A 14,274-nucleotide genomic window follows, 5' to 3' on the forward strand; every position below is an offset into this window, starting at 1 on the left:
GAGACATCATTTCATATAAATATCAGTATAAATTATTTTATTTACACAAACTTGTTACAAAACAAATAAACTATACAATCTCTTTAAATATTAATTCCTAACCTATGTTGTGTTCATGAATTACATAGCAGCCAATACATGAGTCCAGCTGAAAAATGATTCTGATGTTTACAAAAGAAATCTATACACTTTTACAAATGATTTTTTTCCCTCAGACTTTTTGTCCCTCACATTCCAGGTCTAAGGTGTGAACAAAGAAAGCATCCTTACAATGCCTTTCTTTTCAAGAAACAAAGTTAGGGTCTCCGGAATTTTTGTTTTAACCAAAACAAAAAAAATAGAAACATACAAAACCTCAGTAAACCACATGTATACTGAGGATGAACCAGTTTTCTTTCTGGGAAACTGGTGTTTTATACGGGGCAGCTGTAAGCTTCACCACATTTAGAATTCACAGGCAGATTTATAACCAAACTCCTAAACACTGAACATTCAAGTAAGGTAAGACGACCCAAAGAATACTGTCTTCCAACAGTCAAAAGAGTAAAACAAATTCAGGCACTTTCTTTAATCTGATATTTCTTTTTTTTTAAACCTGTGATTCAAATGACTTGTTTGGCAACGACGATGACAGCAGCAATCTTTGTGTTGATCCCCTTCAGCCTTCTGAAAACCTTTCAAATAGTTCAAGGGATTTGCGACTTTTTCCAAGTCTCTTGTTGATTCTTAGGCAACAGAAATTATTTTTTTGTAAAAGCACATGTGATCGAGACCTTGAAAGGTGACTACAGGTATCCTTCGTCATACAGACGCATGCTACAGTGGCCGCGCTCTTTAAAGGATTTGATTCATGAGATGCTTCAGCTACTGGATGGAGATATTGCATCACGTAGACTTGGCAGTGGAACAACTCAATAGTTGTCTTCTTTAAAGTTCTCATTTTTGTTTTTTTTACTAAACAATTTTCCAAAGTTGTAGCAAAAAATTGATGCGTACGAAAAATGTGCAAAAATACATAATTTACTATGTACAATTTGGTAACAAAATACGTAATTTCAAATAAGGATACTTCAATACTTTTTTGATACAGAAGCTACAAGAAGGGGGAGAAAAGCTACTTTTCTAAATGAAATCCTCTGATGAACTTTTCTAGGATTTGACATCAGTTCTGTAAAAAGGACTCGTTTTGTCGAAAGGTTCCGATGGATCCTTTGAAGTCATCTCCATGAATCTCACACCATAACATTCACTCAGAACCACCCGAATGCACAAACATCCCAGCGCGATGGGCTGGAACCGCCTCGTTTAAGACTCCGTTTTTGGAATACAGCATTGTGTCTGGCTACTCTGACAAGCGACAGCGAGGCAACCATCCAGACGTTGGGTAGTGGTTACACGCAGGAGGAGCACCTGCAGAAGACAAGTGACGTGCAAGTTTTGTTCCAGTTTTAGGCGTACCATACCTGATTCCCCACATGGGACAAGTAAAACGTTACAATTCACATCTGCCTGACCCCTAAAGCTGCACGCGGGGGGGAAAAAAAAAGGAGATAAGAAGTTGTGGCTATAACAACACAGCTTGCACAGATTCTCATACCCATTATGCACCACTGCCTGAAAAGTACTGACCCCCAGTTTAAAGACGAGCAGTTGGCAAAACTTTTGGCTAGTTTTGTGGACAGCAGTGCTTTTTTTTTTATTCCTTTCTTTTTTAGTGCTGTTCACAGTTGGGGGTGGGTCTCATGTGGCTGTCATACTTCTCATTGGACAGACTCCGGTGTCCCCCCCCTGGATCAGACTGAAGATTTAATCCGAGGGAAGCACTAGGAGGCCTTTCACATTTAGAAGCACAACTGTCTTCCTCAAGTTTACATGACTTTTCAGAGTTCAGTGTAAAAAGCTTGTAAGAAATTATAGATATATATAAAATAAAATAAAACTTGCATAATTATTTCGTGTAACTAAAGAATCCAGATCCTCCAGGTAGGCTCATCTCAGGTGTGAATGCGACCAGAGGTTACAAAACAAGGGTGCCAGAAGGACACACACTGAGAAAAAGAAGCCAAACAAGGTGATTGTGTGTAGAAGTGTTGACATTATTATTTCTCTCCTCCTGCTCTCCTAACAAGGCTTCTGAGATCAGGCGTTGGGGGTGTCATTTCGTTGGAAAGTCCAGTAGTCAAGCAGAATCTGAGAAAAATCTTTGTGCACTCACACACACACACACACACACACACACACACACACACACACACACACCCACACACACACACACACCTTTACACCCATTCTTCAGCATAGAGAGATCTGCTAGTCGTCTCTAGTCGCTCTGTATCGCGGCGGCGCGTTGCAGCAGCCCTTAACCTGAACACTGGGGCCAGACAACCATGGCTGTTGCAGTTTGTTCCCTCTGCTTCTGACTGCATGGGAAGAGCTCTCAAAATACGAAGAAACCCCTTGCATGGGAATTGGGGGGGATGTTCTTGGCTCGATTATCAGACTCCGGTCCCCGTTTAGACCCCCCCCCCCTCCTATCAATGCGCATGTGCACACACATACATGGCTTTGGGAAAAATATTAAGGACCACATTTGCTTTACTGGGCAGTCCAGGTCATCTCCACCCTGAGGATTGTGGGTAGCTGAGAGTAATGTGGATTTTTGTTTCAAAAGGCCTCATGCGGTCCAGAGCAGTTGGACTGCTCCAGATCGTCCCCATCTGTCTTTCCAGTTTTGTCCACAGCAGCTCCTGTCAGGGGCGAGCCTTGGGCTGTGGGGGGAGAAAAAAAGCACGTGAAACCAAATCCTACAATGGAAATGTGTGAATATTATCTCCACTACAAACGAGAACGTACATCCAAAACATGATTTATTGTTTAGAATTACTGATCAAATTGTACTTTATTCTAAACCAGTAAAAAGAAAAAGGATGTGATTTTGTAGCTAAGAGAACAGACACACAGGCATGGCAACTGGAATTTCTTCAAAACCCATTTCAATGGAAATCCTGTTTTCAGTGTCTAACATATTTTTGTGGCATTTTTCTGGTAATGGAGGAATTTAAAAGAAAATTAAGCTTAAGCTTCTGAGTATTTTCTTGATTCAAATCGTGGTGAATCAGGAGCAGACGAAAAATTGCCTTTTGAAAAGCAGCACTTGTGACGTATAAAATGCGCAGGGCGGGCCACAAGTGCCTTGCTCCAAGCTCTCAGCAGGGCGCTGCTTTGCATCAACGGTCTCGCCACAACTCATGCTAAGTTCACACCATCCTCAGTTAGCGTGTCTAAGCAACCGCTTCCAATGGAAAGTCCATGTAAACACCCGAATATGCGCGTTCCGGGCTTCAGTATTTAAAAATCTCACATTAATGCTACACAGGTTTTTGAGTCAGTTTTTGGGCTCTACATACTGAACGTGTAGCCATTGAGCGTGCATTGAAAGTTAAATCACCTGAACTGTGACCAATCAGGGACTCGGATTTGGTATTGGTATTTTAATTCACAGAAGTGCTAGACGTTGATCATGGAGGAGATAATAATAACTGTGCTTTGTGCCTGGCTGAAATTCTAGGACATTAACAGCTCTATTCCGATATGTGAAAGACTTAAAGAAAAAGATTGGAGCAAGATTTGCACTGTTTTGAAACTTTGCACCAATCCTCTTCTGTGAGCACATGCACTAGTATCGGGTAGCGACAGTGCAGTGTGAACACCATATGTTAGAATGAGAGTTCAAGAAGGCACTTTTAGCGTGTTCTTGAACGCACATTACATGCCATGTGTGTACAGAGCATAAGTGGTGAATTTCTATTAAACCAGCCGCTCTGCAGAAACTACGTCATGGAAAACTAATTTTTTTGGCTAAAAACGGCATAATCATAACTAAAGGACCACTCAAAACGCTTTTACAAAAGATCGAAATGTGATCGGAATGGATGTCCAGGAGTTTTCAAAACCAACCTGATGTAAATGGGTGTTGTTTGGCAGTCCCGCTGCCCCTGGAATGCTCCGCCCATGCTTCCCATGGATGTTGTTAATGGAAGGAGACTTTGCCACTTTGGGTCTGCCTGTCCCTGGCCCACCCCCTCTTCCTGCCCCAAGCCCTCCGCCTCCCCTTGCGCTATTAATGGCGCCAGAGGCTGAAGAGCTTTTGCGCTTCTTTCCTTCCAGGCGTCCGTCTGAGGAGTGGTGGGTAAAGCTGGTGTGGTGTTCGGATGAAGATGAGGACTGGCGGTGGACAAATGGACCCAGGGACAGGGTTGAGTCACTGCTGTTCATCACCACACTCATCCGCTTGATGGACTCTGCAGGGCTGCCTGAAGGAGGACCTCGTGCCGGTGGCCCAGAGGAGCCGCCTGCTGAACCTCCAGAAGCCTCTGCCTTGAGACTAAGAGAGTTGGTCCGCACGTTGGGACCACAGTTGAGCCCCATGCTATGGACTCCACTGTGGGAGAAGGACATCGACGATGACAGACCTAAAGAGCTGTGTTGATGAGTGCTCCCTGAGCTGCTGACGTTTGCACAGTTCTTCTTAAGGAATGAGGAGGAGAAGTTAGCGTTGGAGGAGGAGGATTCAGAGGAGCCGTGTGACGCCATGAGGACAGAACTGTTTTTCCTCTTCTTTGCTGCCCCGAAACTAACACTGCTGTTGCTGTTTGCTCCTCCGGTGGTGTTTGGGGCAACCGATGTGGAGGAGCTTGTGGAGGTGTCCTTGGGTCTTAAGGATGAGGCTGAGGACGTCTTGGTGGTGCTGGAGGAACGAGACTTTAGCGCCCGGCCTGAAGCTAGGGAAGGAGCCAAGGAAGAAGAGGATGAAGACAAGTGGGCTGAAGGCATCTGTGGCGATGAAGACACTTGTCGGGCCTGCGTGGTGCCATAGGCCGGGTGCTCAGCCCCGCTCTGTGGGGAGCTGCAAGCATTTAAGGTGGTCCCATAGGAGAGCACTGATTTGCCCTCATGAGTCTGGCTATAAGGTGTTTGGGGCAAAGTTGCAGGGGGGCTCAGAAAGCCTGTAGAGGGAGTGTTACTGTGGGAATTTGTGCTTGTCCTATGGGTGGGTGCAACAGAGGAGTTCTCCAAGGCCAAGGGAATTTTCCTGCAACGCATGAACAACAATGTTCGTCACTTTTTAACTGCCAAACCATGTGTCTCTATGAATCAACTAAGGCATTTGATGAATTTGAAATCGACACTTACTTCCACATGTGAGCATTGACGTGCTTTTCCATCATCAAGGTTAGGGCACATCGCAGTCTGTCCCACCGCCTGTCAAAGGAGTAACAGCCTCTGCCAAACAGTCGACTGCTAAAAGTACAGAACTGAGGAGAAGAGATTAAATGAGGTTAAGAAAAACAACCATCACAGCTTTCAAAAACGACTCCATTGATGGCTCTGACACTTACAGCTGCTGGTTGTGGGTGATAACCTGAATAATGACAGTCCAGTTTGTCGCCGTTGTCCTCACGCTCCTCATTCTCTCCTTCATCGCTGGAGGGTCTGGAGAAACTTTCAGGGGTAGTTTGCGTTTGATGCTGGGGCTCCTGGACTCCTGCACCATCTCCAGAAACAACACCTACGTGACTGCTGTTCAGTCTGATGAGGACACAGTCGCTGTAGGTTAGAAACTTAAGACAAAAGGAAGGAATGGATGGGTGTGGGACAGCTCTCACCGTGGAAGACCAGGACTATGAAATTTGGGCTTTCCAAGTGGAGAAGGCTTCGTGACATCAGGGGTTGGGCCATTACCATGAGCCAGTTGAGGGGCATCATGGCCGGAGGCGAGGTGAGAGGAGGGGTGTGGGTCCCTGAGGGGGGGGTTATGCTGCGTATGGGCTTGTTGATGTTCTCGTTCTCTGTCCCGCTCCCTTGTTCTGTTCTTGTGCTCTGCCAGCAAAGTGTCAAAACGTTTCCTGCGGCCCGGCACTGCCCTTCGCTGGCTTAAGGAATGTGTCTGAAACAAGGGGAAGTGAAGAAAATCAGTACAAATACATGTTTGTTTTAAATTAACTGAGTGTCATTTTTGTTTTAAGACTAATTCTATTTCAAATAATCGAACACTTTCTGAAGTACATCACCTGTAAAGACCTTGTAATTACCTTGCATGTTAAGGATCTTGTGCAGGGTTTGCGTGCGGTTATATCCAAAACGCCACAGTGGATATCTGCATTGAACTCACGTTCTATAAGCATAAAACACGAGGAAAAAGAAGCCATGTGATCTGTCATGTATGTAAAATCTTTCCTGAGGTGCATCGTTTCTGATCAAAATCAGCTTCATTTTTTTCATTTTTTTAAACTGTTTGAATCTAATTCGCAGTAGCAAGAGGAAGCAGACCTAAAAACAGAAATAAAACAAAGACATTTTTTTTTTTTTTACCCCTCAAATATTACTTACCGGATACTTTCTTGCTGAAGTGCCGTCTGCCACTGGTGCTGCTGCTGTCCCGCTTCTTGTCTGAGGGGAGGCCCTTACCGTTGGGAATCTGACTTGAGGCCAGCAGTGGAAGCTTTGGTGTGGAGGGACAGTTAAGGCTTGCTTTAAGGGTGGTGGAGGAGGTGGTGGTGATGGTGGTAGCATTTGAGCTCACAGTGGTGCTAGATAGGGGTGTAGTGGAAGAGGATGAGGTGGTAGCGGGGGCAGCTTGAGCCTGGGCCAGCCTCGCTGACGTGTCCACCTTCAGATGCATCTTCTCTACCTGGACAGCTGGAGTGAGGCTGGAAGACAAAGTGAGAGAGATGAAGACGGCAGGAAGGAGATGAGCTTTATAGAAAAATAAAAACACATCTAGTATGACGGAAGTACTTTAGAATTTAAGTACTATCTCTCTTTACTGTTTGCTGCAAGATTCTGTAGAGAATTACTTACATTTTGTTAAAAAACCAAAAAATGAATGCCATGGAAAAGCGTGTTTTTTCTTTATTTTGAGAAAAAAATGATTTAATTGCACTTAAAGGAATGTTCATCATTTCATGAATGACCTTTGGTTCCAACGTCTTCTTTTGTTTAATTGATTTTGCTTTTTGATCTCTGTTTTTTTAATGTTGTAAAGCACTGCACTTTTTCAGGTGCGGCTATATTTTAAAATACTTAATAAAGATAAGGGTACCATCATTTTCTATTCGTATTCTATTTGTTTGCTTTTGTGCACAGGGCTTTTTGAGGAGAAATATAAGTAGATTATTTGGCCAAACAATTTTTTCATTAAGTTTGGCCTGTTTAAAGGTGGTGGAGGGAAAAGACGTACATTTTGTCTGGATGCAGCATCCTGAAAGGGGCAATCGGTGGTCTTCGCTGAACCCCTGGCAGCTTGTCTTTGGCTGATTTGACAAGTTTTAGACTGGAGGAGGATGACGATGATGACGAGAGGGACACACTGGAGCTGGCAGTGGATGCTCGACTTAGGATGCTTGCACTGGTCACTCCTACCCCGGCCCCCGAGCCCAGCACAGGTCCGTGCCCACCGCTGCTGCTTCGGCTCTTGCCTGACACAGGAAAGGGCGGTATGGTGGACTGCTTGCTGGTTGAACTGTGTCTTCTTTCTGTAGTTTGGGACACAAAAAGGCTGGTTATGAGACATAAACACTTAAACAAGAGAGAAAAGTATTTCTTGATAGCAGTGAGCGAAAAATAAGCACATTTGTGATTAAAGTCAGCACAGCCTGAAATACAAAAAAAAACAAGCAGGTCAAGAGCTTTACTTCCTGCCTGGGCTTCATTCAACAGCTGCCATGCAAACTGGTAGGAAGCAGAATGACAGAAAAAAAGATTAGGATAATGTCCAACTGTAGAAATTAAGAAAAATACATTTATACACTGGAGAGATGCACACGACATTTGTACGTAAAACTTGATGATATATATGTTAAAGTCTAAATTGGCTTAAGATTTACAGTAAAAGCCGACAGTGAAACTACACAATTGACAAAGCAAAGTATAGCACAGCCACTATTTTTGATGCAACAGAATATTGTCTGCAGAAATGGACTTTAGCACCAACTTGTTTGTAGCACTCATTTAACAACAAGAGAGAAAACTAAAGGGCACAGATTCTAAAATTTGGCCTTAAAAACTTCTTCATGATGATGCAAAGTACTAAGGTTTTGAAATAACGAAAGAGGGAAGAAAAACCAGCTACAATCCACCAAAAGCCTTTGTAAAGAAAAACCAACTTTCTTAATAATAGGTCAATGTTCTGGTCAGCTAAAGGTATTTGGACTGACTCCAAAATATGATCTTGAAGCAGACTGAAGGCCAAACCTCAGTCTCAGCAGGTGACGTACAGACAGGCCTGTTGCAGCAGAAACTGTGTAGATCCCAATACTTCAGCGGACCACTCCCCTCTCCCTCAGCAAGCTTGCACAAACAAAAACTTTAGACTTCTTAGCCTTATTCCAATTGGGCGTGCTGCTTTCCCCAGTTAGGCATCTCTCTCCTGACACATCCGTTTGCCACACACTCCAGGAGTTTCTTCACACCAATTAGCTTTTCTGCTGGGATCTTTACCTGAAGCCAAGTCCCGTTTCAACTCCATTCATTGTTCCATGAACCACACATGTTCTGAAACTCCTACCCGGTTTGGCTTAAAAGACAAAAGTGAAAAATCAAAGGAATAGACAAGACATTTGGTGTCTTGCTGATGACAGACGTTAGTCAGGATGTCTTCATTGTTCTTTAGAGCATTTAAATTACACCCTAATAGAAAACAGAACAAATCTGGTGTCAGTGGTCCAAACTACACCTGTCTTAAGAAATCTGTGTCCTCGACAGACGCATCATCGCTCTTTTAAGAGTTCTGATGCAGAGAAGATGTCCACCAACAACAAATGACATTGCGCTCACTTATATTGTTTCCAATCTTTCTTTCTCGTCGAGGTGCAACTGAAGCCCTGTTTCAACTGTCAAACTGGAGGGTTTTGTTGGTCACAGTCCGCAGAAAAACTGACTTAGGAAAACCCATAGTCAACAGGACACACAAACAGCCATCATCATTTACACCATCTACAACAATTTTCCATAAAAGTGTGCATAAAATCCCCAGAGTTGATAGTTACGCTAACGGGAACAGTTGATTTCATCTAATGTTTTCTGGTGCTTGATTCCAACAATCTGGGCACGGAAGGGTTTTTTCAATTTTCCATTTGAGCTTGATTGTAGAACTCAGTAACTCAGCATAACAACTTAACTTTATCAAAGTCTGAACTGCCATTACAGACCAAACAAACACAAAAGAAGAGCAAATGTTTTTTTTTAAATAAATAAATAATGGCATAGGTGCGTCTAAATGAAAAGATAAATGACTAAAACTGCAGGCAAGCTTGCAGATTCTGTTTCTGTGATTAGACACTCCTGCTGGGTTCAGACTCAGCTGAGGAATACAAACACTTCATAGAAAACAGATGAACTCTAAGAGGGATATTAGCTTCCACACTGACATCGGGGCTGGGTGTTATTGACACTGATACCCTAAATCCAGTTGAACATTACCTTTGTTTTGCTTCTAAATTACTAACAAATTTAAGTAACAAATACACTTTGGTTTAATTTCTTAAAGTGTTAACTTCATTTACGGATCTAACTATTCATACAAAGAAACAAGCACAAAAGGATCAAAATACTATCAACACAAAACAAAAGTTGTTTTTATGAAAAATTACTTTAATCAGCAAAAGTATTGAGGCAATTCGGTTGGTGTCTAAAAAGTATCTAACTTGATACCCAGATCTAATTTAGACCAGTGTTTCTACCTCTGCGTGATCACTGTATGGGTAAATTTATGAAAACATCGGGAAGACAATCAAAACAACAAGACGGCTCCTTTTCTTCATTGCCCTTTTTTCTGACCACGTTTCAAAATCACTGATCTTCATTCGTGCATGTACTTCACAATTCACGGCTATGATAGAGGAATATTTCAGCTTTTTAGAAAAGGGACATAATTAAGACTACGGTGTTCCCTTGCTATTTTGTTTTCAGTGCAAGCTTCTTTTTTTTAACAGTGCACGGTGTTCTCTGTCTTGAATGGCTGTTGACCTTGTCAATCAATCTCCTCCATGCTGTCCCTCCTGTATAGAATTGATACATTTATATAAATCTTTGATGACCAGCAGATCTTTGGTTTCATTCATAATATTATATACTTTTAAAAAGGTTTCAACTTTGAAGGTTTAAACAAAAGAGAAAAGTGTCAAAATGTTGATCTCTTTCTGAGAAAAGTGTATAAAGAGCATAGTGTAGAGTGAGCAGTTTTACAGCCTTAAAACATCTCTAAATCTATTTTGGAGATGTGACCTAACGCTGGTTAATATTAGAACGCAGCTCCCCTGATAAACGAAGGACTATCAGGGACTACAGATGCTGATTTGGCCAAAGATGAGAGAAACAAAAATCAAATAGAAAAAAAATGTAGTTACATAAAGAATGGCTGGGCGGTGGCGCAGTGGTTAGCGCTTTTGCCTCACAGCAAGTTCAAGTCCCGGCTGGGGGACCTGAAACAGAACACCAATGGGGGACCTTTCTGTGTGGAGTTTGCATGTTTTCCCTGTGCATGCGTGGGTTCTCTCCGGGGTCTCCGGCTTCCTCTCACCGTCCAAAAACATGCTTCATAGGTTATTTGGTTAATCTAAATTGTCCATAGGTGTGAGTGTTAATGGGTGTGTGATTGTGGCCCAGACTGGCAAACTGTCCAGGGTGTCCCACAAGTGCCTGGGGGTTAGGCTCCGGCAGCCCCGTGACCCCGGAAAGGAATAACGGCAGAAGGTGAATGAATGCATACAGAACATGAGCATTACTGTTTAGAAGGTTTTTACGGATTTCCACAATCTGAACTTTTGCTAAACAAAAGGTTGCCATAAACCAAAGCTGCAAGCAGAGTTCAATGACCTAAACCGTTCCTGTTACAACCTTCCCATTGGCCTCTTAAGCCTCTTGAAGCTGAGAAACGTTGTAAGCCAACACAATGAACTATGGATTCATCTCTATGATAAAATAATATAGCTGAGAACAGATGAAAAAAAATACACATTAATAAAGGGAGTTAAGATTTACATAGCAGGGTTTATTACATTTGAATTTGTTAACAGTCGCTAAAGCTTTATCAATATTATTTACAACCAGTGTCTTCTTAATTATTTTTTATACCTGCTGTGTTGTGTGAACATTTCTCTCATCTCTCTGCCGTCATACGATGTGGTACAGTTAAAATGACACTAGCTATGACACCTGAGTGTCATATCTATTTTCTCTGGATTCTCTAAGCAAGCACTTAATAACCATTTTGGTTGTTCATGCCTGCATAAACAATCCATAATGAGGAGTGGAAAGCATTTGTTCATTTAGATAAGGCCGCTGTTACTGAGCTGATTCTATGTAAACAGTTGTCATGTGAAAGCAGACAATGATTTGATAATGTTGTTTGACCAATGATAATATTAAACTTTAGTCCTTAAACATCCATTAGGCTGAAGGGTCTACTAAATTACTAAACGTATCGTAACTTTCAAATGAGGTGCATAACAAACCAAGTCAGCCATAAAAACAAAGTCATCCCATTTTAAGTTAGGCACTTCAAAAGAAATGTCTCAGCCACAAAAGACGTCCAGAGTAGATTGGGTCTCTTCATCTTAAGTACATGCAAAGCTGTAAAGGCACACTACTTTGCATCAAGCTGGGAGATTGTTCTAAAATTATGAGACCACAGAGCTTGCCAATCTCTTGCTGTGTTTGTGCATAGTGCATTGAGTGGGAAGACTTGTAGACATGGATGAGGTTTGTTTAGGCAGGAAGGTACTGTTGCGTTGACCCCACTGAGAGTGTCAAACGTTTTAATCAGACATGGGCAGTAAGAAAAAGCGAGGGCAGAGATCTGAACAGTGGTGTGACATGGCTATTTTTTTTGACACATGCAGAGGAATTTGAAATCATTTGTACAAGTTCAATTTATTTGACCCATTCTTTACTTTTACACAGTTGGTTCAAATCATTGCGGCCATGGTGGGGTCGACCTCGATCGGAAGTTTGCGAGTTCGATTCCCGCCTTGCCTGCCCATGTGTCGAAGTGTCCCTGGGCAAGAGACACTGAACCCCACCTAGCCACCACCAGTGTATGAATGGGTGAATAGGTCTGTGACTGTAAAGCGCTTTGAGCCTTCAAAGAAGGTAGAAAAGCACTAGACAAGTATACATAATTTACCATTTACCATAGGCCAATACTATCAATTTTCAGCTGAGATGATTAGATGAGGCTGGGAAAAATAAAACATGGAAGGCAGGGGCATTTGTGTAGAGAAAGCCTGATTTAAAGGCTACTAAAAATAAAATAAAACTTTTTCAGTAAGATAGCAACACAACCCCGACTTAACAGTAGTTAAAGTGGCAAGCAAGGATTTAACAAAGTTTAAAGCGCCTATGTCAAGCCAAATCAACTTTTTTTTTAGCTTAATGTTAATTCCTCACAAAAAACAACCCCAAACGGGTAATTTTGATCCATTTATGGTGATGCATTTCTCAGGATTTCTCTAAAACCTGGTTCTATGAGCACCAGCCCCTCCCAATCCACAATAACGAGTGGGTCCTCACATTGTGACATCGGTAGATAAATGAGGAACAGCCCCTTCCAGGAAGAATTAACACTGCCAACACTGCCCCCAGGCTAACACACACCCACTTTTCCGCAGAGCTAGCGGTGTAAGGCAAAAACTTTAAACCTTTTATGTGCACAATAAGCACATCTACATTCTTTGCGAAAGTTTGGATGATGTTCGTTTTCGTGGGTCAGATGCAGACATGCTGCCAAGGCTGGCTCTAGGTTTTGCGTCATGAAATGGGCGGTACCCACAAGAAGCAAAAGGCGGTGCATCAGAGATCAATTCTTACTTCCGGGTAGGAAGATAAGCAAAGAAATCATTCTTTAGTGTGCCAAAGGTAATATATTATCATACATATGGATATTGTACTAAGAAAGGCTTAAGAATAGCATGATATAGGCCCTTTAAGTCCAACTGTTTGCATTATACATATTAAACCTCCCTCTAAAGTGATAAGGTAGTGATAATAAAAGACAAAGCATAACAGGTTTTGTAAATGGTTAGTCTTGGCATGCTGGCTTCCATACAACGTAAATCAATTTCCAAATACTCTGTTGTAACACCCAAACACTACAACTAACTCTAGCAATGAAACAATGCAACAAAAGGAGCATGCTTGAAGTGACAAGTACTGGCTTGTTATGGGCCAAATCTATAACTGGTTTCCATAAGTACACCTCAATATTCCAGTTCCAGACGGATTAACGGCCAACATTATAAGTTATAGTGATGTTGGTGCTATTTCATTTAACTGAAAAGGTCTCCCTTCCCATTTTTGTTTCATTAAGAAAAAAATATTTGCAAGTTTTTTAAAAATAATTATTGTTCCTCTCAGCTATAGTTTGCCAGAAGTTATCAAATTTACCCTATTTGGCTTTTGATGTTATTTTACACATTTCCACACACCAACACTAACCCTAACCCAGTCAAAGAAAAAAAAAAAACTAAATACACAAAACCCTCTAAAGTTGAGCTTCTAAAACTCTCTGGGAGGTGCACCTCATACTTTTAAATAAAAATCTATACACTAGCACAAAGGTCATTTCGTTATCGGACCCTTATTAGTATTTATTATCTGACATCATGGAAGTCCATCACACATCTTCTGAAAGCCACTTTTGCTCCATCTTGTGGTTGACCTTGACATTTGTGAATTCTGGTGAGCTTCTAACTGAATAAAAATGCTTTAACAAATACCTGCTGATAAACACCAATTCTAAAAAATACATTCGACACAAGCCTTTCATAGTTAGCTACATTATATTTTACTAAGTTTTCATTCAGAAGTTATGGGAGCTTGTGAACTAGCTGTAAACTCTTTTCACTTTACTCTGCGAGTTTAATTCTATCACTACTTTTGATGTATAAACAAAAAACTTCAAGTTAGCACATAGTACAAGCAACCTTTCACACAACCCCAGGATTTTTAATCTGACTAGACTGATAAAAAAAATATTTTTAAGATGTATGGTAAAATGATGATCATTTACAACATCTGAATATGAATAAATGTTGGGAACTAAATGCTTTTTCATACTTACACAGACGTAAAAAAAAGAAAATCTGAAACACATTTTTTTCTAGCGAAGACAAAAGACAGCACATAAGATATGTAAGCTCTAAATTTGCTCTAGCTTCCTTTTCTTTGGGACTCTGCATCCAGCACATCCTCCTTATGCTTTACTGTGGAAGTGAG

At 41.6% G+C, this 14,274-nt stretch overlaps 1 protein-coding gene across 2 annotated transcripts in view; it reads right to left on the bottom strand.

Moving 5' to 3' along the window:
• Positions 1-9: 9 nt before the first annotated feature.
• atxn7 (ataxin 7) overlaps positions 10-14,274 on the bottom strand; it is a 42,530-nt gene continuing 28,265 nt past the window's right edge. For both annotated transcript variants that reach the window (XM_020703287.3, XM_078948017.1), the window contains exons 6-13: positions 7,241-7,535; positions 6,391-6,710; positions 6,093-6,175; positions 5,667-5,947; positions 5,400-5,589; positions 5,194-5,315; positions 3,958-5,092; positions 10-2,768 (exon numbers count right to left, since the gene is read on the bottom strand). In XM_020703287.3, the coding sequence (XP_020558946.1) occupies positions 2,751-2,768; positions 3,958-5,092; positions 5,194-5,315; positions 5,400-5,589; positions 5,667-5,947; positions 6,093-6,175; positions 6,391-6,710; positions 7,241-7,535 (2,444 nt within the window). In that variant the 3' untranslated portion in view covers positions 10-2,750. The remainder of the gene's footprint in view (positions 2,769-3,957; positions 5,093-5,193; positions 5,316-5,399; positions 5,590-5,666; positions 5,948-6,092; positions 6,176-6,390; positions 6,711-7,240; positions 7,536-14,274) is intronic.

The sequence above is a fragment of the Oryzias latipes genome, chromosome 5, assembly GCF_053564925.1.
Source record: "Oryzias latipes strain Hd-rR chromosome 5, Olatipes_Hd-rR_3.1".
Lineage (NCBI taxonomy): Eukaryota > Metazoa > Chordata > Actinopteri > Beloniformes > Adrianichthyidae > Oryzias > Oryzias latipes.